The following is a 23,855-nucleotide window of genomic DNA, read 5'->3' as shown; positions in this document are numbered from 1 at the left end:
TTCCAGTATCATTTCCTAAGGACTCTAACATAGGAAATCTCATTAAAATGCTAGTGTATGAGCCAGGTGGCGGTGGTGTACGCCTTTAATACTAGCACTTGGAAGCCAGAGCCAGGCAGATCTCTGTGAGTTCAAGGCCAGCCTGGTCTACAGAGTGAGATCCAGGACAGGCATCAAAACTACAGAGAGAAACCCTGTCTCGAAAAACCAAAAAAAAAAAAAGCTATTGTATGGAAAAGGAAAACCAAATAATTCTTAAATGCATGAAAATATATTGAACTCTCACTTAAATTAAAAAAAAAAAACTCTTCAGATACTATTTTTTAACCTATCCCACTGGTTTAAAAAACAAAACAACAACAACAACAAAAAAAAAAAAACGGTTTCAGGCTATCAAGATGGCTCAGCAGGTAAAGACATTGCCACCAGGCCTGACAACCTGAGTTCAATCTCCAGATTCCACGTGGTGGAAGGAGAGAACTGACTACCCCAAGTTGTCCTCTGACCGCCACATGTGTGCACCACCCTCCCCTAACACACACAATAAGGAAATACAATAAATTTTTGTTTCACAGCATGATAAAGGGAATAAAAGGCCCTCACATTAGCTGAATTGATACAGCTCATTGCTCTACATGGCAACATGTATCTTCGATCCTGCAATAATTCTAGAAATAATTCTAGGAATTTATCTTACAGATATACTCTCATGTATGTTAAACATCATGTTGACAACATCATTTGTGGTAGCACTACTCATCATAGAAATGAATTAAAGTATTCTAATGGTCACCGACAGATACTGTAAACAAACACACATTCACACCGTGACATTCTATACTCAGCAGAAGTCATCTTTGAAAGTGGGATAAGCATTTCCTGCACTGATTAGACAAATGCTCCACACGGAGCCGAGCTCCATCACAAATGACAGTACAGGCGACACGTGGGAAGACGCTACACATGCAGTCTGCAATATGCAGAACAGCTCTCTGCAATGCCCCGGCGACAACGCCCCGGCGACAGTCTGGAGCACGGGGGGACACACATGCTCTTCATGGTGTCTTTACATAGTATTCAACTTTGACCTTCCAAACTGTAAAGCAACAGCGATGTCCAAACCCTTCCACCCCTTCCTCGGACACCTGCTTCTTCCTGGTCCCTTCCTCTTAGCAGAACCATCGACATAAAATGCTTAACCTCTGTCCTCTGCTAGAGCAGAGGCTATCTTGGCTAAAAAAAAGTGTGTCAGGGTGCCAAGACAGGCAGAGGGATGGGGATGGAGCAGATCAAGCACAGGAGAGAAACTCCCTCAACACTTTGGTTTGGGGCTTGGTTTTTACTGTTTCCCAGTGCTGGGGGCTAACCCAGCTTTTGTGCGTGCTGTATAAACACTGAGCCACAGCCATAGCTCCAGAAACCTCAGTCCACAGTCACAATTAATAAAGACCCAGGGGCTGGAGAGATGGTGGTTCCAGAGCACAAGCTGCCCTTCCAGAGGACCAGAGTTCAGTTTCCAGGATCCAGACTGGGGAGATCACTCCATCTAGGGAACAGAATGCCTCTGACCTCCTCTGAACCCACATGCTCACACACACTCCTACACATAATTAAAATAATAAAAATAAATCTTCAAAAACCATTAAAAGAAAACAAAACAAAAAAAAAAGAACATAGACCCAGGCAAGGCACGCAGTGAGCCTCTCCAGGAGGCTGACATTAGCCTATGAGGCAGTAATGTCTGTTGGACACTCCTAGGGCAGCCCTTTCTGTTGCTGATGTAGCCAAGAACTTGATTTCAACAACTAAGAAAGGAAACCATTTAAGCAAATATGAAAACGAGCCCATTTCAAGTAAAGTAATTCTAAATGTATTTTAAAATTTAGAATTTAGAATCCTATTTTCTGAGTAGAAATATCACTTCAAACAAGATTTTAACTGGCCTGACTGGTAACTGCCCAATCAGTTGCTTCGGATGGCTGACTATCCTGTACCAGTTAAAAAGACTGACCTAAGCAGAGTAAGGACACAGCCGGCCCTGGAATTCCCAGTGACCACCGCTCTAGAGCCCTTAGGCAAACACTCACGACTGCCGTCGATGATGGTTGAAGTGGTTGGCAGTGAGATCTCCTGGAACCGGGGTGAAACAATGGCAACAGGAGGCCGATTCTTTCGGGGTTCTGCAAGAAAGTGACCCAGAAAGGAGTCGGGAGAGAAAAGGTAAAATTGTAGGAGGGGTAGAGCATACCTGTGTTGATTACAAACCATTTTCAATGGAGGGCTGAGAATGAAGCCCCACCAGATGGGAAAGGATCAAGACCAGGCTGCCATTGTGATGAGAGACACCCGGTCAGGCCTGTTCCAAACCTGACTGTTCCTAAGACCAAGCCAACACAGAGCCTGCTAGCTACATAGCCTGGACTGACCTTCAACTCCCAAACCTGAGAGCCAGACTGAAATACATGCACCACTACATGGCCCTGTGCGGGCTTTCCATGTATCGAGATTACGCAAAGTGCATGGCTACCTATCACTACTTTGGGGTTAGCCCAGCTAGAGGTGGATGGGAAAGGAACACTAAAGCTTTAGCAAGCAAAGTGTCCTTTGCACACGTCCGCTGAAGAGATGCCGTGACCTCTCAACTGTCCGCGTTAGCCATGTGAGGCTAATATGGCCAAGGGAAAGGAAGGTCACAAACCACTTTAGTCCACCTGAATGACTGCAAGATGTGACCCAATGGTCTTCATGCTGACCATGAGTCAACACGTACGTCTTCATGCTTTTCCTGCCATGCTGAGGCTAACACACAGCTTCACTCAGGCTAGTCAAGAGCCTCACTACTGAGCTACAGTCCTAGTGTGCAGCTCACACATTCAGTGTCTGGCGAAAAGACTATTTGGGGTTCAGAGCCCAAGGAATAAACTATTGCCAACAGAGGAAGAAGGGGGCACTGATCTGATCTGTGCCAGTGTGGGCACACATCTCCAGGTTCTTGCAAATGTCTGACCAAATGCAAACTAGGATGCCTCACTATTGTTCTGCAGTCTACCAACAGGACTCATATCAAGAGAATGACAGTATGGATTCAGGACTGAGTTTCTAATGTGAGAAAACTGGTAGTGCTTTAACGAGGTCACCTGGCTGGTCACTTGACCAGTTCTCCTGTGTGCTTCTCCAGGGCTCCCAGCTCCCTTGGGTTTCTTAGTTACAGTACTAGTCATCTCTCAGTCCTGCCCACTTGGAGTCTCTGGTAGATAAGTCATTGCCTGGGCCTTAGGGTGTCCCCAGTGTCCCCAGCCCAGTGCACTTTGCTACAATTACTAGGCCTGTTAACATTTAGGCACCTGTGCTGGCCTGCCCTGAGGGTCCTGACAGGATACATCCTCAGCTGCAGCCACTAAGAGCACTCCCTATGCACATTCACTAAGTTTCCTTATAAAAGGCAGGCCTTGCCTACCTCCTGTCTCTTTTCCTTCGATCTTGTCCTCAGGGACCAGTCTTTGTCTCCTTCTCTGCCCTTCCCCCAGTAAACCTCCCAAGTGAGTTCTGTTGCATGGTTTGACTCGAGACAGGCTTTCTCTGTGTAGCTTTGCGCCTTTCCTGGAACTCACTCTGTAGACCAGGCTGGCCTCGAACTCACAGAGATTCGCCTGGCTCTGCCTCCCGAGTGCAGGGATTAAAGGCATGCACCATCACTGTCCGGCTCCTTCACGCCACTTTTAAAAAACAACAATGCTGGACTAGGAATTGCCCAGTAAATAGAATACAACACACACACACACCAAAAAAAAAAAAAAAAAAAAAAAAAAGACTAGGAATCTCAAAGCCGGAGGCCAAATCTTCCTCCCTCTTAGGAGCCCTGCAGAGGGGCCATGACGTGAGGCATACCTGGCTTCACTGTCACGTTCACGTAGCCTTCCCCATGGGCATTCTGACCGTCCACAATCACCTTGAATTCATACAGGCCTGGAGTCAGCTGGCAAGGGAAGACAAGATGCTTTAGAAAACTATAAGGAGCAGAGGCCATGTTTACCACAACAGAATACTAGAGAGTTCTTGGGCTGAATCCTACACTCTTTCTTGCCCTATTTTCAAAGTGGAAAAAGTAAAGTAGCTAAAAGGATTAAAGATGGGTTAAATTAATAAGAAAGACAGCTTTTACTGCGGCTCTTATTACTGGCTGCATCTAGAACAAAAGAAGCATTTCAGTGTCTCTACACTCCCATTTTCTTCTCAGAGGAACACTAAAGACCCAACCATTCCACTTCACAGAAATGAAATTAAAAAATCAAGTCTTCAAGGAGAAACATCTTATTAAAAATAAAAGCAACAACAAATGGGGGGCTAGAGAGATGGCTCAGTGGTTAAGAGCACTGGCTGCTCTTCCAGAGGACCTGGGTTCAATTCCTAGCACTCCCATGGCAGCTCACAACCATCTGTTAACTCCAGTTCCAGGGGATCTGACACCCTCCTTCTGGCCTCCTTGGGCACCAGGAATGCAAGTGGTAGAGAAATATATATGTAGGCAAATCACCCATATATACAAAAATTAATTTAATTAGAAAAAAAAAAAAAAACAGCTGACATGGTGGTGCACACCTTTAGTCCCAGCACTCAGGAGGCAGAGGCAGGTGGATCTCTGTGAGTTTGAGGCCAGCCTGGTCTACAAAGTGAGTTCCAGGACAGCCAGGGCTACAAAGAGAAACCCTGTCTCGGAAAAACCAAACCAAAACAAAACAAAAAAAACAAGTCATGCTTAAATATCTGATTTTTTCCTTCCAATTTCCAGCAACTGTGTAAACACAATCCAAAGAGAAAGCAACAGTCAAGTCACCACTGTGCACTATCATCCCAACAGTAAAGTCACCATTGTGCACCATCATCCCAAGCCTATCTTAGTGTTCGTCCGTCTCCTCTAACCCTTGACCATATACAAAAAAGTTTTATCTAGCTCATTGCTTTTTTATCTTTTTCTTTTTGTTTGCTTGTTTGTTTGTTTTGTTTTTTTGAGACAGAGTTGCTCTATGTAGTCCTGGCTGTCCTGGAACCCACTATGTAGACCAGCCTGGCCTCAAATACAGAGATCCACCTGCCTCTGCCTCCACAGTGATAGGATTAAAGGCCTGCACCACCACACCTGGCTTCAGCTCATTTCTTCAGAGCCAAACATTACCTATCACTATCCCAGGCCAAAATTCAGTGGTATTGGGGCCTAGATAAAATTAAGGTGTCAAACTTTTTATTGTTCTTTATTCTGTTCAGTTAGCACAAGTAATGTCCTTGATTATGATATAGTCTCTTTAACATTCATTCATCTTAATGACTATAAAACAGTGCATGAATATATGTATGATAATTCATACAGCATTCTACATTGTTAGATACTTGGTAGTTTCCAAATTTTTGTTATGATTAAAATGAACATCATGGAAGAAAATAAAGATTTTCCTTTTTTTCATCCCTTTTGGATGAATACTAATCAGCCAATCTCTCCTCAAAATGCTTTTGTTCCTGGCTTCCCCTCTCTACCTTGCTCCTCCCATACCCTCTGCCTCACCCCCCACACCCCCACTGGCTGTCCTGAGCTATGACTAGTTTCAATTTTAGGCAGATATACAAATTTATCTCTTGACCCAGACTTATCTCCTGGTCTCCAGTCCTTTCCTCCAGCTGCTAAGGGATCAACTCCACCCAAATGCCCCGTATGTACCTCAAATCACATACTCCAGATGAATCAATCACCTATCTGTAATTCTCCTTCAAACCTGTTTTTTTTTTGTCTCCTCATTTCCTCTACTCCAAAAGTTGAATTTTAAAAGCTAGAATGATTCTAGACTTCGCGCCCCCCACTACCCCATCCAGTATCTCACACTCATCCGCTTGTCCCCATCCACACCTCCACTGCCTTGTCCTCATCTGCTCATCACAGCAGTTAGGAATGAAAGTGTGGGCTTTGGGATGGAAAGTTGAACCCCAAAGGGACTACTCCAGCAGATGCAGTCATGTGGACACAAATAACCTCGCTTATCTCTGGAATTCTGAGGTGTCACCTCACAGAGCTGTCGCATGTGTATTTTCAGCCACCACCAGCATGCTGGTACAGGCTTCTCACCAGCAATGAAAATTTGAGAATCACATACTAAACAAACACTGGCTGTCCGCCATGGGGACTTTGGAAGAATTCACAACTAAAAGATTGTTCTCCATTTCAGTATGGACAGGAAATCCTGTATTCTATTTTGGAAAGTCACCTCCTCTGTCTCGCCCTGCAGGGGAAAGGAGGCAAATTCACCTTGGACAGTTGGAGGATCTGGGAGTGTTTCCTTTCCATCTCTCCACTGTAGTCTCTAGGATGAGTAATCAGTTGCCAGTCGTAGGTGTAGGTTTCTCCTATAGAAGGGCAGTTAGAAAAACCATGAAAACACGCACCTACACACCAAAGGCTGCCAGTAACAAATCGCTTCTACAGCCTGCCAATAAGAAACCTCTTTCCAATCCCGACAAAGCTTTAGTTTTAACATTCTACCCCAGAGCCTGAAGGGAAGCCAAAGCATTTCCTGAAAGGGTCCTGTTGACTCAGCTGCAGCCAGGGTCTCTCATTCTCTCAACATTGCTCTTTCTGCCCCATCCCCACCCAGGGACCAATCCTTCCTTAAAAAAAAAAAAAAAAAAAAAAAAAAAAAAAATCAGGTTGTTCATGGTGCATCTCTCACTGAAAATACATGCCCTACCAAGCACTACAGATGAACTCATTGGGAACAAAGGTCATTTTCTTACAGAACTTCTTTTGCAACAAAGAACAGCAATGACTTCTAAATAACATGGTTCAAAAATAGCTTTTTACAGAGTGCTAACAATGCTCGTCTAGCTGAGGTCATCACACCCTGGTGAGTTAAAAGAGGTACTTCATTCCTGCTGAGCTAAATAACACACTGCAGAAGAGGCAGGGCATGGCCCATTTAAAACAGGCCCCACTGAAATTAATTAAGATCAAATGAAGCATTAAATGGTCCTCGTTTGCAGCTTAGACTGTGTTGCTGCAGAGCATGCGGGTAGAATCCTGTCACCTATGTGGAATCCCAGGAAAGTCATCTTCCACTGGAGACAGATGCATTGCAGGCTGGGGAAAGATGGGATGGAATAGAAGGTCTAGTTACTACTCAAGGGAGGGAGAAAACCAGTCGCAAAGCACTTGACAAAGCATGGCCACACTTTTACTTAAGGAGCTCAAATGTTGAACACAAAACCTAATCCTCCAAAGCTTGAGAAGCGACTTCTGTTTTGTAAGTGTTCCTCGGCCACACTAGCGTGATGGTTCGGCCTGCTGTCCCCCAGCTGTTCTCACATAGGCACACACAAAAGTCAAGGCTGAAAAGCCAGGGCAGCTGCAGCTAAGAGATAAAAGAGATAATTCTTCTTCTTCTTCTTCTTCTTCTTCTTCTTCTCCTCCTCCTCCTCCTCCTCCTCCTCCTCCTCCTCCTCCTCCTCCTCCTCCTCTTCCTCCTTCTCCTTCTTCTTTTCTTTTCTTCTTCTTCTTCTTTTCTTCTTTTTTGGTTTTTCAAGACAGGGTTTCTCTGTGTAGCTCTGGCTGTCCTGGAACTCACTCTATAGCCCAGGCTAGCCTCGAACTCACAGAGATCCGCCTGCCTCTGCCTCCCGAGTGCTGGGATTAAAGGCGTGTGCCACCACCGCCTGGCTAATTCTTCTAACTGTAATTAAAAAAAATTCCTATACAGAAAATACATTCACAATAGCTTGGGAACTGATAATTTTATATATCAAAAGCTAAAAACAGACTTCAAAAAAGGATGATATTCCTAGGTCAGGGACACTCACAGAATGAATTGTGCATTAAAGGCATTCCTCCATGGGTAGGAATGTATACACACATTTAGGTAGTTAGACAGAATGCTGGCTATTCATCTAGGGCAAGGGCTTTGAAACCAGACCTTCCAACCCCACAGAGATCCTAGTGTGCTGCCACAGAGTAGAAGAGAATGAAGAACATGCAGAGGGGATCCTGCCTCAGTGGTCCCAACTTTTAAAATGAAATCATCTACCTAAGAGAACCAAAGAACCTGGGCAGAGGAGCGTAGGGGAGTTCGGAAGAAACGTGTGCTTTGTCATGCTGATCTGCAACATGATGATAACTCAAAAGTATGTGTGCAAATACAAGTTAGAAAAAAAAAGTCCTGCAGAGTTGGACCTAACTTCCACAAACAACAGAAACGGAAGCAACCACTACTTCAAGAAGGGTTTTCCTCGCCTCTGTCTTCAAGGACGACTAAATTCATTCACCTTGAACTTAGCACCCAAGGAGGAAAGCAAAGAGCCTCTCCGAAGACAGTGGGTTGAGCCCTTTCGTTCCTGTCCGACTCTTGAGGACCCGGGTCCCCAGCTCTTTCCTGAGGCCCCTCTGCCTTCCCCCCTAGTCCACCTCTACTCCTTGTGTCACCTGCTGACCCACAGCAGCACTCCTTACCAGGGACCCCACAGCTACCACACTTGCCCAGGATCCAGAGAGGGCAACGGCAACCAAAGAATGGAGCACCCTCCCAACAAGACAAGACCCCAAGAAACAGCTCAAACGTAACTCCAGATGCTTACATCCCAGTACAAAAACACAAACATGAATAGCCAAGACAATACGCTTCCTCAGAAGCCAGTAATCCTATTGCAGGAGGCCTTGAGAATTTAGCTGAAGCACAGGACCAGACTTCAAAATTGCAAGTCTTAATATATTCAAGAACCTTAAAAGGGATATAAATAAATGCCTTAATGAAGACCATGAAAATACAAATGAGTGAAATAATGAAAACAGTTCAACACATGGAAGTAGAAATGTATCACTAAAAAGCAAACAAAAAAACAAAAACAACCTGAAATGAAATAAAACTGAAGATGAAGAACTGAAGATGTCAAACAAAAACCTCAAGAGGTGCCGGGTGGTGGTGGGCGGCGGTGGTGGCGCACACTTTTATCTCAGCACTCAGGAGGCAGAGGCAGGCAGATAGATATCTGAGTTCAAGGGCAGCCTAGTCTACAGAGTGAGTTCCAGGGCAGCCAGAAACTCTGTCTTGAAAAACCAAAAATAAACAAACAAACAAATAAACAAAATATATACAAATAAATAAAAAGCCTCAGAGGTAAGCCTCATCAACAGAACAGGCAAGAGAGAATTTCAGGTCCTAAAGACAATGTATAAGAAATGGATAGCTCATTCAAAATAAAACAAAAAAATTAACTCTAAAAAAAAAAACTTAGAAAGAAAACATTCAAAAATCTGGGACACTATGAAAATGAACAGAATAAATCTATGAATAATAGGAATAGAGGAAGAAGGAACCCAGATGCACAGAAAGTATTTTTTTAATATTCATTATGTATACAGTGTTCTGCCTGCATGTATCCCTGCAGGCCAGAAGAGGGCACCAGATTTCATTACAGATGGTTGTGAGCTACCCTATGGTTGCTGAGAATTGAACTCAGGACCTCTGGAAGAGCAGCCAGTGCTCTTAACCTGTCAGCCATCTCTTTAGGCCCCAAAGAAAATACTCTTAACAAAATCACAGAAGAAAATTTCCCCAACCTATGAAGGTACAAGAAGCATATGGAACACCAATAGATTGGACCAGAAAAGAAATTCCCCACAACACATAATAATGAAAATACCAAATGTACAAACAAAAACAGAAAATTAAAAGTTGCAAAGAAAAAGACCAATTCATATATAAATGTAGGCCCATTAGAATAACACTTGACTGTGGTGATATTGTGCCCCCCAAAATATTGTGCACCTTAATAAACTTACCTGGGGTCAGAGGACAGAACAGCCACTAGATATAGAGGCCAGAAAATGGTGGCACACACGCCTTTAATCCTAGCATTCTGGAGGCAGAGATCCATTCAGATCTCTGAGTTCAAAGCCACACTGGAAACAGCCAGGCATGGTGACACATGCCAGGAAGTTATGGCAGGAAGCAGAAAGGTATATAAGGGGTGAAAACCAGGAACTAGAGTCTGTTAAGCTTTTAGGCTTTTGAGCAGCAGTTCAGCTGAGATTCATCCCGGATGAGGACTCAGAGGCTTCCAGTTTGAGGAAATGAGATCAGCTGAGACACTGGCGAGGTGAGGTTAGCTATGGCCTGTTCTGTCTCTCTGATCTTCCAGCGTTCACCCCAATACCTGGCACCAGGTTTGTTTTTATTAATAAGACCTTTTAAGATTCATGTAACACCGGACTTCTCAATGAAGACTTTGAAAGCCTGAAGGGCCTGGACAGATGTTCTACTAACTGAGAGACCACAGCTGTCAGCTAGACTATGATACCCAGCAAAACCATTGATTACAGTCAACAAATAAAGAAAAACATCCCACAGTAAAACCAAACTTAAGCAATTTCTATCTACCAGTTCATCTATAAGGACATTAGAAGAAAAACTTCAGTCTAAAGAGGTTAACCATACCCAAGAAGACACAAGGAATAAATAATTACTCCCAGAACAATACATTAAGGGGGATGGGGGTGGGGGCACATGACACTCTAACTACAAAATGACAAGAACCAATAAACTCTGGTTACTGAGAACTCTTAATATTAATGGTCTTGATTCCCCAATAATAAGACACAGACTAACAGACTGGATCAGAAAACAGGATCCATTTTTCTGCTACATCTAAGAAAACACACCTTGCCATCATGGCAGGGTAAAAGGATAGAAAAAGGTATTCTAAGCAAATGGACCTAAGAAGCTAGCAGGTATAGTCATTTTAATATATGACAACAAAAACAAAAACAAAAAAAACATAAACAGAAGAGATAGGGAAGGATACAACATAATCGTTAAAGGAAAAATCCACCAAAAGGATATTGCAATTCTAAACATTTATATACCAAACATAGTAAAGGCACTCAAATTCATAAAAGAAACATTACTACAGCTAAAACAGGATTGATGCACACACAAACTCACAGAGATTGTGCCAATGTGGACAAAATCTGCACAGGTTCAAGCCAGATGAGGTCCCAAAACTGAAAAAGGGAAGTGGACATGGGGTCCCACTCCTAACCAAGAAGCTATGGCAATTGAAACCCCTGGCTAAGGGACAGTGAGTTTTGTCCAGTGGAGTCCCCTAGGTATATCAGCCACACTTAGGGCAAGCCCTACACCCAGGAGTAAGTTGGCCAAAACAAACTCAAGGGTATTTTTATGAACTTTGTTTCAGGCATTTTTTTTATATGTTTATTTCTTATTTTTGTTTTATTGTTTCTTCTTTCCTTTTCTCTTTTTTAAGATGTATTTATTTATTCATGTATTCTATGTATATGAGTGAGTGCTCTGTCTTCCTGTACACCAGAAAAGGAATCTGATCTCATTACAGATGGCTGTGAGCTACTGTGTAGTTGCTGGGAAGTGAACTCAGGACCTCTGGAACAGCAGCCAGTGCTCTTAACCTCTGAGCCATCTCTCCAGCCCTGTTTTTTGAACAGGGTTTCTCTGTGTAGTCTTGGCTGTCCTGGAACTAGCTCTGTAGACGAGGTTGGCCTCAAATTTGTTTTTGAATCTTGTTTGTTTCTGTTTTTTTGTTGTTGTTGTTTTGTTTTTTTTTGGGGGGGGTCTGGTTTTGTTCTTGAAAGAGAGAGGAAAATAAGCATATAAATATAGGGCTGGAGAGATGGCTCAGAAGTTAAGAGCACTGACTGTTCTTCTAGAGGTCCTGAGTTCAATTCCTGGCAACCACATGGTGGCTCACAACCATCTGTAATAAGATCTGGTGCCCTCTTCTGGCCTGTAGACATACATTCAGGCAGAACATTGTATACATAATAAATAAATAAATCTTAAAAAAATATATAAATATATAAAATAAGAAGATCTGGGCGGAACTGGAAGAGAGGAAAAACATGATCAAAATATTTTGCACGAAAAAAACTTTTTCAGCCGGGCGGTGGTGGCGCACGCCTTTAATCCCAGCACTCGGGAGGCAGAGCCAGGTGGATCTCTGTGAGTTCGAGGCCAGCCTGGGCTACCAAGTGAGTTCCAGGAAAGGCGCAAAGCTACACAGAGAAACCCTGTCTCGAAAAAACCAAAAAAAGAAAAAAAAAATTTTTTTTTCAATTAAAAAAAAGAAAGTGGAATGAACTGATAAGGAAATATTACTTCAAGAGCAGAAATACAGAGTAGATCAGGATTCTAGCTCTGAGAAAGTATATTTTGCATGAATATATCACTTGGTATTAGACTCCCACATTAAGAATATTGAATTCAACCAAGTGCACACCTTTGATCCCAGTACTTGGGAAGCAGAGGAAAGTGAGTCTCTCTCTCTCTCTCTCTCTTTTTTTTTTTTTTTGGAGCTGAGGATCGAACCCAGGGCCTTGCGCTCTACCACTGATCTAAATCCCCAACCCGGAAGGTGATTCTCAATGAGTTCAAGGCCAACTAAGACTTCACAGTGAGACTGTCTCAAAAACAACAAAGAAAAAAAGATATTCTTTTCATTATTTTTAAATTATATGCAGTATGTGTCTGTGAGGGGGTATGTGTACCTGAGTGCCCTACAGACCAGAGGCATCAGATCCAATGGAGCTGGAGCTACATGTGGTTATGATCCACCCAATGTGGGTGCTGGGGACTGAACTCGGTCCTCTGGATGAGCAGAACATACTCTTAAGCACTGAGGAGTCTCTCCAGACCCAACAACAAAGAATAAGTGAATCAGAAACACAAACATAAAACAGAAGGGCTCGTCCTGAGGGGGAAGAGCATTTGACTCAGTTAGCCTTTTAACCCAAGTGACACACACCAATCCCTTTCAATGTTTTCACCCTGTCATAGGTGGTCCTAAGAGACTGTGGCTGTTTACCAGTCAAATCTGGTATACCGACATACGCTTAGAAGATGAAATGGATGACGTTTAAAACCTCATACTACAAAGTTTTAAACAGTGAATTTATCACCAACTCTTTTTAACAAATACTTTATCATTTATTATATATTTATTTTCTCCTTTTTTTCTTTTCCTTTAGTTTCTTGAGACAGAGTTTCTCTGTGTAGCCCTGGCTGTCCTGGATCTCACTCTGTAGACCAGGCTGGCCTTGAACTCAGAGATTTGCCTGCTTTTGCCTCCTGAGTGCCGAGATTAATGGTGTGTACCACCACGCCTAGTGGCCACCAACTCTCTTATATAACTTATAAATGTTATTTGTCATGTTGAAGCTTGTACTTTTTATTTTAAAATCTTTTTGCTAAATTTACCTCCCCACCTCGTGTGTGTGTGTGTGTGTGTGTGTGTGTGTGTGTGTGTGTGTGTACACATGCATGTAGGTTACAGGAAAATCTGTAGGAGTCAGTTCTCTCCTTTCATCATGTGGGTTGTGGGACTCAAACTTGGGTCATCAGGCTTGGTGGCAAGAGCCTTTACACACTGAACCACCTTGCCAGCCCTGACTTTCTCAAGCAACAAATCTATATTAGCAGTAGTCTTGAATACTTTCAAGTCCCACACCTGTTACTTACTAGTTGTTTAGGCAAAGTAAACAGGTTAATCTGAGCCTTGGTTCCTTCCCCTTCCTCCCTCTCCCAAGTGTTCTACCAGTGAATTATACCCAGCCTGGCTGTTCCCTTTTACATGGACACAATCTTATATAAAGGCACACCAAAGAACATCAGCGAGGCACTGAAGAGGTCACTTACATACTGCCACAAGTTGCCCTTTCAAGGAATGTTGTAAACAGGGATTATTGTTCCCATCTTCACTGAGAAAAACTCAGGAGTAATTTGCTTAAAACAATTGAGCTAATGATTGAGTGAATTAGGATTTGAACATAGGCTTGACATCAAAGCCTCCAGGATGAGGCCGGAAGGGCAGCTCTATGGCAAAGCACTTACGGAGTATATGTGGTGCCCAGCACTGCTAAGAAAACCGTCTCTGATCTCCAGCTGTGCAGACCACTGCCTTCTGCGCTGCCTGTGGGTTTGTATGCCCACATGCTGCCCCCTGTCTTCACAGGGCTGTTAGAGAAGCCAATGCACTGAGGCTTAGAGACAGCACCGCAAACTGAAGTGTTCCCAAAGGGCTAGCATACCTTCTTCTGGTTCTGGAAGGACGTAGGCGTTTAACTGAACTTCATTCTTAGGCAGGGTGATCTGGACACTCTTCCCAGCAGACACCACCAGCTCCTTTACAACTGGAACCAAGTGACAGTACTGTGATCAGAAGCACACCAGGACTGCTGTCCCCCTCCTTTGTGACCAGACCCCTTTCCCGAGTCACCCTCAGCCACCGTCTTTCTACTCTGTAATCCCCCCAAGTTTGATTCTGTATCCACTTTTCCATCACAAAGGGTGTCTCAAGGTCATCAGTGAGCTGCTTCTTAGCAAATCTAAGAAGAGCACAAATCCACTTGTCAGGCTGGTGACACTCACTCCTGCTGACCGCCTCCCCTCCCCGCTAAAGCGCTCGCTGACATCAGATGGAGCTCAGCGCTCTCATTCCTTCTCCACTGTGCTGCAACCAGTGTCTGTCTCCACGTCTCTTTTATATACCACTTTCCCAAGAGTTCAAACTGTCTCAGCGACCGCTTTTATCAGGTGAATACCAGTTTAATAAGACACATAGATAACAAAGGATAAGGTCAGTCAGAAGGCCCACCTGTTCCAGTTTCTGCAACTACTGACTCATTGTTCACAGCTGAGATTATTCCAAGATTCTTACTTCCTCTCCCACTGTGGCCCACCTTACCCCAGTCCATCTGGTCTTGCTATGACATGTACGCCAATCTTTCTAAAACACCCCTGTGTCACTCTCCTACTTGAGACTCCTGCCTCCCACACGAACCCTGACCTGGCATACAACCACATGGACTCACCTTTCCCACCCAGCCCTGCCTCTAGTTAGTCTTCCCTCTTAGCATCACAGAAGCCATGGAGCCTCTGTGAAGCACGTGGAGACCACTGCAGCTGTTGGCCCAAGTGGGATGTTCACCTTTCCTACAGTCTACGTTTTGATCCTAGTTTAAACAGCCTGCTCTCCAAGAGCTCTTTCCAGACCACTGCCTTCTGGCCCACTTCTTGAGTCACTCTTGCATTTCTGGAACTCCCAAATCTGCACATAGCCATGCACTGCTCTCACACTATTTGCTACCTAGCTCCTATGTGTCTGTGTCTCTCAACTTTGGCCTTATTGATATTTTGTACCAAATAATTGTTGGGGGCTGGAGAGAGCAGATGGTTTAGACCCACTGAAAACCACTGACTCAGTCTTAGTCCTCTGGCAATAATTGCTTACTTGATAAGAGGCCTCAATTCTAGGAGACCTTCCAGCAAACAACAGACTAGTCAACTTAGATTCCAAGGCTGGGGGTGAAAAGGGATTCCTGGACAAATAAGAAACTTGAGGTTTATCTGCCTCTGCTTGGGAACACTGTACTTAGAGAGAGATGAAGCCATCCTTTATGGAAGCTACAGCCTGCAGCTGCCCCAGGAGATGGAATAAGAGCTCTCTGGTATGACTCTCAGGGAGGAAAAAAGAAAAAAAAAAAGCCATTATACTCAGTTTAACTGACCAGAACTGGCTAGTCAATACAGCGGAAGCCAAAGCCTTCAGTTTCAATAGAAACTCGGCAGGCATTCACCTGAACACAGAAATCACATGCAGCTTCAGGGCTGGAACACGGCATGTTCCATTACCAGCAAAGGAGACCCTAGGAAACCAAAACTGGCCAAAAAAAAAAAAAAAAAAAAGTGTTCACTGGTTTTGCTTCGACCCTGACTTTTTGGGTTTACCTATTAGCTACTGATGGACTATCTCCACGTGGTCTCTCAACCCTGAACCATCAGGCAGACTTGGTAAGGCAAAGGTCTAGGTCTAAGCCCCTTCCTGTGGTTGGTTTGGAAATAAAAATGTTCTGAGAATCAGGTGGCAAATGCCTGACCCACAGCCAGGCTGCTGGGAAGCAGATGGGTGCATCAACACTGTCTCCCTGAACATATGTTTCTTCATTCTTTGAACATCACCGGTCATATCATCCCTATTATTTATTTATTTAGATTTTTGCTTGTTTGTTTTAGATGGTTTTATGTAGCTCAGGCTTGTCTCAAACTCACAGCCAAGGATGATTTTGAATTCATGGTCCTTCTGCCTCCACCCCCCAAAAAACAGGTGTGCACCACCATACCCAGAAAGTCTTGTGCCTTTAGGTCACAGTAGAATCTGGCTCTGAGAAAATGAGCTCCATTAAGTGCCCCAGGTTGGGCAGCTGCTGAGGTAGGGATCAGGGGCACAGACAGGGTGCTGTCCAGCAGTCAGGTGTGCCTCCCCTGCTCTCTCTAAATGGGAAGACTTGAATCCAACACTCTACTTTCTCCTCTCATCTCCAAGGCCAGGAGCAGTGAGCCTCACCTGGCTGTGGTGCTGAGGTGCTCTGGGCAGAGGCCTGGGGCGTAGGGGTAGCATAGCTGTCGGAGGGGGCCACTGGAAGAGGGGAGTCAGGTGAACTGGGCTCAGTGACTTTTGCTTGCTGAGTACTGGACGTAGGACTGGAATGCTCTGATGGTTCGGGATGGACGGACACATTCTTCGGCCAATCAGGAGTCTGTGTAATGTGGTCAGTGGTGAAGGGGCTGGGAACTGTGGTGGCTTTGTGGACCTAAGGAAACATGAGAGATTAACTACAGTGAGCAGAATTACAGACTCATAGGGCCGGGCTCATGGAATGCTGTAAAAAAAACATTGAAGACATTTATCTTACCACCCAAAGTCAAATAGTGTTAAAATTCGGAGACAAAGACTCATTGGTAGAATGCCTGCCAGACACGTACAAGCCCTGGGTTTGATCCCCAGAACCACAAATTACAGACAAAAAGTAATATGAATCTTCTGGGGTTTTATTTCCATACAAAAAGTTTCATCAGCTGGGCATGGTGACTCTCACCTAAAATTCTAGCACTCAGAATGCTGAGGCAAAAACATTGCCAAGAATCTGAGCTAGCTTGGGCTATGGAGTAAAAGCCTGTCTCAAAGTTTTTTTTAAACAAAATAACGAGGGAGCTGAAGCAAGGACCGAGCAGTCAAGAGCACTGGCTGCTCCTCCAAGGACCTGGGTGGGCTCAATTCCCAGCAGCCACATGGTGGCTCACAATCATATGTGGTGATTTCAGTTCAAAGGATCAACAACTCTCTTCTGGCCTCTGTGAGGACCAGGCACACACACAGTGTACAGACATAGATGCAGGCAAAGCATCCATACACATATAAGAGTTTTTAAACTTAAAAAAATTGCCAAATATTATGCTCAGCTAACAAGGGAAGCAAACTAAAAGCATAAGGTCAAACAGTAAATATTCCTAAAAGAGTCATGATGAACCGAAGGAATAAGTAGAGCACGTCATCTTTTCTCCCTTGCAGCCCTCTGGGTAAGAGGATTCCTAAGCTGGGTTTTAAAAGGTGAACAGCTGTTTACCACACAGAAGGCCCGGGGTAGAGAAGGAACACAGGCACAGACATGAAATTAGCATAGAGTAATGGGGACTAAAGCCATAAGCACAGCAAGAGGCAGGAAGCTACAGACAGGAGCTGGAAGACAGGGACGGCAGACGGAAGGCACTGGTGGCCACTTTAAGGAGCCACGCTGGTGAACGATTAGAGGACCACATGCAGAGAAGGACACAATCAGGTGTCTGTCTGTAGGTCACATTGCACTATAGGGGTCGCAGAAGCAGTGACAACAGGACCACCACACATGCAACCACCGAGGAATGGAGAGTAGGCAAGCCAGGGTGGAGGGAGGGAGTCTTACGAATCAACTTTCTGGAAACATAATCGACATAAACTCACACATCAGAACATGAGGTCAATTTCTGACAAGTGTACACACCCACATAACAACAACCTAGAGACAGAACATCTCTATTAGCCCCCAGGGTTCACTGATGTCCTTTTCACTAAGTCCCTGCCTCCACCTCCAGACTCAGGCAGCCACTGATTTGTTTTGTCACAGAAAGACCAGTTTGGGTTTTCTTATACTTTATATAAAAGGAACTGGATGTATTCTATTTTTATTTCTGGCTGTGTTCACACAACATGGTTTTGAGATTCACCCATGGTTCTGAATATATTGGTAGTACTTTTTTATTTTACTGAATAGTATTCCATTACAGACATACATCAAAATTTATTTTCCATTCACTCACTGGTATAGATTTAAGTTGTTTTCAATCCCCAGGTTTTATAAATAAAGCTGCTACAAATGTTTGGATACATATATTTTTACAAATAAGGTTTTTGTTTTGTTTTTTTGAGACAGGGGTTCTCTGTGTAACAGCTCTGGCTGTCCCGGAACTCGCTCTGTAGACCAGACTGGCCTTGAACTCACAGAGGTCCGCCTGCCTCTGCCTCCCCAAGGCTGGGATCCCCAAGGCTGGGATTAAAGGTGTGCGCCACCACACCTGGCAAGTTTCACCTTCTGAGTGTCAGCTAAGCTGTGGTGCTCGTTTGCACTCCCACAGCGGAGCACAAGGGCTCCAGGCCACAGCTCCACACCTGCTGTTCCTGTTCTTTACTTGGTTATTCTAACGGTTGTGACAGGGACCCTTACTGTGCACTTCACTAAATGAAGTTGGATGTATTTTCATGTGCCTACTGACCAGTCCTTGTTTTCCTTTGGTGAGGTCTGTTCAGAGCTTTGCACATTTTTAAGGCTTTCTTAAGGTATAATTGACACAAAAGATACTTGATGCTTATACTTGGTCAGATCTGAACAGATGTGAACACCTATGAAATCATCAATTCAAATGAGCGTACCTTTCCCTTCCAAAGATCCCCCACGTTCCTTTGTGATCCGTTTCCCTCCCCACCTACATTCCCCAAGCAGCACCCTTAACTTACTGTCACTAAAAATCATTTTCCGTTTTCTAGAATGTCACATGAATAGAATGACACAGTAACAGGGTCTCACTATGTAACCCAGGCTGGCTTCCAATATATAATCCTCCTGCCTCAGCTTCCCAGGTGAGTGCCACCCTACCTCAAAGAACTGTCTTACTCCCTTCCTCCTCCTCCTCCTCCTCCTCCTCCTCCTCTTCCTCCTCCTCCTCCTCTTCCTCCTCCTCTCTCCCTGCCCCCTCTCTATTTTCAGTTTTCAAACCCAACCACTGAGCTCAGCTCACCCTTTTATAAAAATGTCGGCTTAGCTGTGTGTGGTGGCACACGCCTTTAATCCTAGCACTTGGGAGGCAGAAGCAGAGACAGATGCAGAGACAGGAGTATCACTGCAAGTTCAAGGCCAGTTGTGGCTACATACCAAGTTCCAGGCCAGCTAGGACTACATTTGCTATGGATGACTTTTAGATTCCTTTTTGAAGGTAGAGGCAGCATACTGTGGTTTTCCCTTGGGATTTCCTAATGATTAATGTTGAATATCTGCTATATATTTATTGGAGACCTGAACAATTGGGTTACTAAATTTCTAGTTATAACAAAATTTCTAATTAGTTTAGGTCATCTAACTTTGCCTTTTCCAAAATCATTTTTTGCTCATTAGTACTGATCCATGAGACAGATATATTGGTTTCTTAGAACAGTCATGAAAAGTTACCATAAATTTAGCAGTTAAAACAACAGAACTTTGTCTTGGTTCCGGAGACATAAGTCTAAAGGCAAGATGTCAGGACCACTTCTGCAACAGAGCTCTAGACAACCTTTCTTTGTCTTGTCTAGTGCCCAGAGACTTTTAACATCTGTGGTGGATTGAATGAGAAAGGCCCCCCATAGGCTCACATGTTTGAATGCTTGGTTCCCAGTTAGTGGAACTGTTTGGGAAGGATTAGGAGGTGTGGCCTTGGAGTGGATGTGGCCTTGTTGGAGGAGGTGAGTCACTGGGGGTGGACTTTGAGGTTTCAAAAGTCCACATCAGGCCCAGTGTCTCTCTCTGCCTGTTGCCTGTGGATCAGGATGTAAGGATCTCAGCTACTGGTCCAGCACCCTGCCTATCTGCTTCCCATCATGATGATCATGGAGTAACCCACTGAAACTGTCCCCAGTTAAATGCTTTCTTTTATAAGAGTTTTCTTGGTCATGATGTCTCTTCACAGCAATAGGACAATAATTAAAACAACATCCCTTGGTTTATAGCAACCCAAACCTAATCTCTGCCTCCGTCTTCACATGATCTCCCTTTTCTGAGAATCTCAATCTCTATTTCTTTCTTTCTTTTTTTTTTTTTTTTTTTTTTTGTTGTTGTTGTTGTTGTTGTTTTGTTTTAAGATGTTTTCTCTGTGTAGCTTTGGAGCCTTTCCTGGAACTTGCTCTGTAGACTAAACTGGCCTCAAACTCACAGAGATCCACCTGGCTCTGCCTCCCGAGTGCTGGGATTAAGGGCATGCGCCACCATCGCCCAGCTTATTTTTTTCCTTTGTAATGCCACTAGTCACTGGATTCTAAGGTCAATCCATAAAATATCTCTTCTCTAGGTCCTTAAATTACATTTGCAAATGCCCTGCTCCCAAATAAGGTAGGATGCTGAGGATCCAGAGGACGAGAAGGGAGCACAGGGGTCCTGGAGGAAACACTAGACAACCTATTAAAATAGCTTCTCTCTGTGTGTATTTCCTTCTTCAGCTTCTCTCAGCAATCAATGTTTTACAGTTCTCAGTATACAGCTTTTGGATGTATTTTTGTCTGTTATTCCTAAAGAATTCATGGCTTTCAACGTTATTACACATTTTAAAAACTTCAGTTTCTATCTTCATTGTTAATATATCAAACAATTGATCTTTGTACATTGACCTTATATCCTACAACTTTGCCATCTCTGATGTAGAGTCCGTACAATTTTTTTGTGCACAATTACACTTGTGACAAAAGTAGTTTGCTTCTGCTTCTGGTCTGAAATTCTTTTTCTTGCACTTCAAATGGGCAGTTTTCCTTTGAGTCTCTGACTACAAAAACAGCAGCTACCTGGGCATTTTGGACTGCTGATCCCATCATCTGAGTCAACATGGAGTCAGTTTCTGTTGACAGCCTTTTATCTGATTATAATAATAATAAACTCAATAAAATACTCCAAACTCCGGTTTGAGGCCTAGTCTCACTCTGATTTCCTTTTTAAAAAATTATTCTTTGACAGTTTTACACATGCATATGAGGAATGTTGTCACCTCCCATTATCCTCTCCTCCCATTCCTGGCATGGCCCTCCCCCCCCAATCTCATGTCTTCCCCCACTGAGTTGAATTATGCTTGATTGCATGACCATGGCTCAGCAGTTATTTGCTGGAGGGTGGGCAGCTTCTCAGTGGATAAGGAAAAGGAAATGATACCCCTCCTCCAGCAACCACTAACTAACCGCGCGCAATTCCTTAAGGAGCGGGGAGGCCTCAGGAGTCCCTCCTCCATACATGATAGAACCGTGACAGGGCCAGTCTTGTCAGGTCTCAGGAACCACAGCTGCAGTGAGGTCGTGAGGGCAACTGTCACACTGTCCAGAGGACTGCTTGGCAGCACTCTCCCTGCCCTCCGCCCCCTTCTGAGACGTTCCCTGAGTCTGGAAGGTGGTGATTCGGATGTCGTGTTGAGAGCCATCACTCTGTTTTCTTTGCTTAGAGAGGAATCCTCTCTAACTTTTCAGTCACGACTCCGTTTTCTGACATCTCACACCCTAAGACTTGAGACTTTGATCACCTGCTTCCTCATGGTTGGGAGATGTACTTGGTGTAAGAGGCAAAAGCCTTAAGCTCAGCCTGGCACAGACTGTCTTCCCATATCCACCCGAGCCTTCCTCGTCCCTGTGTGCTTCCTCGCCAGGCCTCCTGCAGTCCCCACGCTACAGCACAGGGTGCAGGCGGGGGCTGTAGCTCAGTCAGGATATGGGGTCCATCTGCTTGGTTGTTTGTTTTCCTTAAAAGGTCCTCCTCGTGCGCCCGGCAGCAGTGGCGCACGCCTTTAATCCCAGCACTTGGGAGGCAGAGGCAGGCGGATCTCTGTGAGTTTGAGGCCAACCTGGGCTACAGAGTGAGATCCAGGACAGGTACCAAAACTACACAGAGAAACCCTGTCTTGAAAAAGAAAATAAAAGAAAAGGAAGGTCCTGCTGCTAAGTGTACGCACAGCACTATTGCACACCCTGGTCCTGGCCACCAGGAGGCAGTCAGGCTTCCTCTCGGCACTTTCCTCTAGTAGGGAGCCTGTTGGGTGCCCGCGGGCAACACTTTTTTAAAGTGCAAATGAACATTTTATCACCTCCAGTTTTCATCTTTCAAAATTAAACTTTCCTCTAGCTTCTATATTCTTCTGGGTTCTTTCCAGTTCCTTTATGTCCTTTGTCTTTAAAAAAAAAATATCATTATTATCTGTGAAGGTCCAGGAGGCCACTTCAGTCTGCCATCATCACTGGAAATTCCTCTCGTGGGATAAATTTCAAAATATTAAAGAGCTAATATGTGTAAAGCCAAAATAGACCTGGGAGTTGGGGAAAATGAGTCGGAGATAACACCAGTGTTTCTAGGCTGCATGAAAGGCTGACTGTACAGTAATGTCAAACTGAGACAGAGTACGGGGAAATAATGGGCAAGTCATGTTACAGACATATCGAATGGACAACACCTCTAGGAAATGTCAGTGAAGACTCAGACTGGGATCCATGTTCCCACATGGCAGCTGAAGCCACAGAAAAGGTAAACTACAATAAAAGAGCACATGAGCGAAGGACACAGGCATTCAAGGCACAAGTGCGAGTTCCAGTGCATGAGGTGAGCTCAATACTCAGACACTGTAGTCAGAGAGAAGGACCGCGAAGCAGGAGGGTGCACACTAACAAGACACAAAGTACAGTCAGCCGTGAGAGACAAGGCTGAGTGGCCTCCTATCAAATACAGGCTGACGGGAACACACCTGATGGGCAGTTGGGAATTTACCAACAACCCCAGCAGGAGTGACTTCCGTAGAAAATTCCACAGGACCAGGGGTTAAATAAAAGTCATTCAAGAATAAGCTGTTATCGACTCCACTTCCTATTTGTGTAGGAAGCATGGAAGTAGACTGGGACAGTAACTGAAGACTCTGGAAGACATGGTCAAGGACATATTTGGTGGTACCGAGTGGCCTAAAAACAGAACCATGAGACATGAAGCTTGGAGTGAGTCTCCAAGAATGAGCAGTTTTGCCACTATGAATGCCAAAGCAGAAAACAAAAACAAAAAGATTATTTTTGAGCCTATGGCACTGAACCCACAGAGACCCGCCTGTCTCTGACTCCCAAATGCTGGGATTAAAGGAATGTGACACCATGCCAAGTCATCAAAATGTTTTAAAAAGCATGTATAAAGCCAGATTTGGTGACACATACCTGCTGGGGATGTCATTTTTTTTAAAGATTTATTTATTATGTACACAGAAGAGGGTGCCAGATCTCATTGCAGATGGTTGTGAGCCACCATATGGGTGCTGGGAATTAAACTCAAGACCTCTGGAAGAGCAGTCGGTGCTCTTAACCTCTGAGCCATCTCTCCGGCCCTGGGGATGTCTTTCTGTATGCTATGAAATGTGTTCCTCTGATTGATTGATAAATAAAATGCTGATTGGCCAGTAGCCAGGCAGGAAGTATAGTGTAGGCGGGATAAGCAGAGAGGAGAATTCTGGGAAGTGGAAGGCTGATTCAGGAGATGCTGCCAGCCACCACCACCATGAGAAACAAGATGTTAAGGCAGAACTGGGAAAAGGTACCAAGCCACATGGCTAAACATGAAGAATTATGGGTTAATTTAAGTGTAAGATCTAGCTAGCAAGAAGCCTGAGCCATTAGGCCAAACAGTTTAAATTAATATAAGTGTCTGTGTATTTATTTGGGTCTGAGTGGCT

The 23,855-nt window shown here is 44.2% G+C and overlaps 1 protein-coding gene across 6 annotated transcripts in view; it reads right to left on the bottom strand.

Annotated features, from left to right (window-relative positions):
- Kiaa0319l (KIAA0319 like) overlaps nt 1-23,855 on the bottom strand; it is a 104,902-nt gene that overhangs the window by 30,397 nt on the left and 50,650 nt on the right. For all 6 annotated transcript variants that reach the window (XM_016009420.3, XM_016009419.3, XM_042271881.2 and 3 more), the window contains 5 exons: nt 16,405-16,651; nt 14,090-14,191; nt 6,293-6,390; nt 3,889-3,976; nt 2,088-2,180 (listed from right to left, as the gene is read on the bottom strand). In XM_016009420.3, coding sequence (XP_015864906.3) covers nt 2,088-2,180; nt 3,889-3,976; nt 6,293-6,390; nt 14,090-14,191; nt 16,405-16,651 — 628 coding nt within the window. The remainder of the gene's footprint in view (nt 1-2,087; nt 2,181-3,888; nt 3,977-6,292; nt 6,391-14,089; nt 14,192-16,404; nt 16,652-23,855) is intronic.

The sequence above is a fragment of the Peromyscus maniculatus genome, chromosome 2 (genome assembly GCF_049852395.1).
Source record: "Peromyscus maniculatus bairdii isolate BWxNUB_F1_BW_parent chromosome 2, HU_Pman_BW_mat_3.1, whole genome shotgun sequence".
Lineage (NCBI taxonomy): Eukaryota > Metazoa > Chordata > Mammalia > Rodentia > Cricetidae > Peromyscus > Peromyscus maniculatus.
The sequence above is the reverse complement of the archived record's forward strand: the minus strand, read 5'-3'. Positions and strand labels throughout refer to the sequence as shown.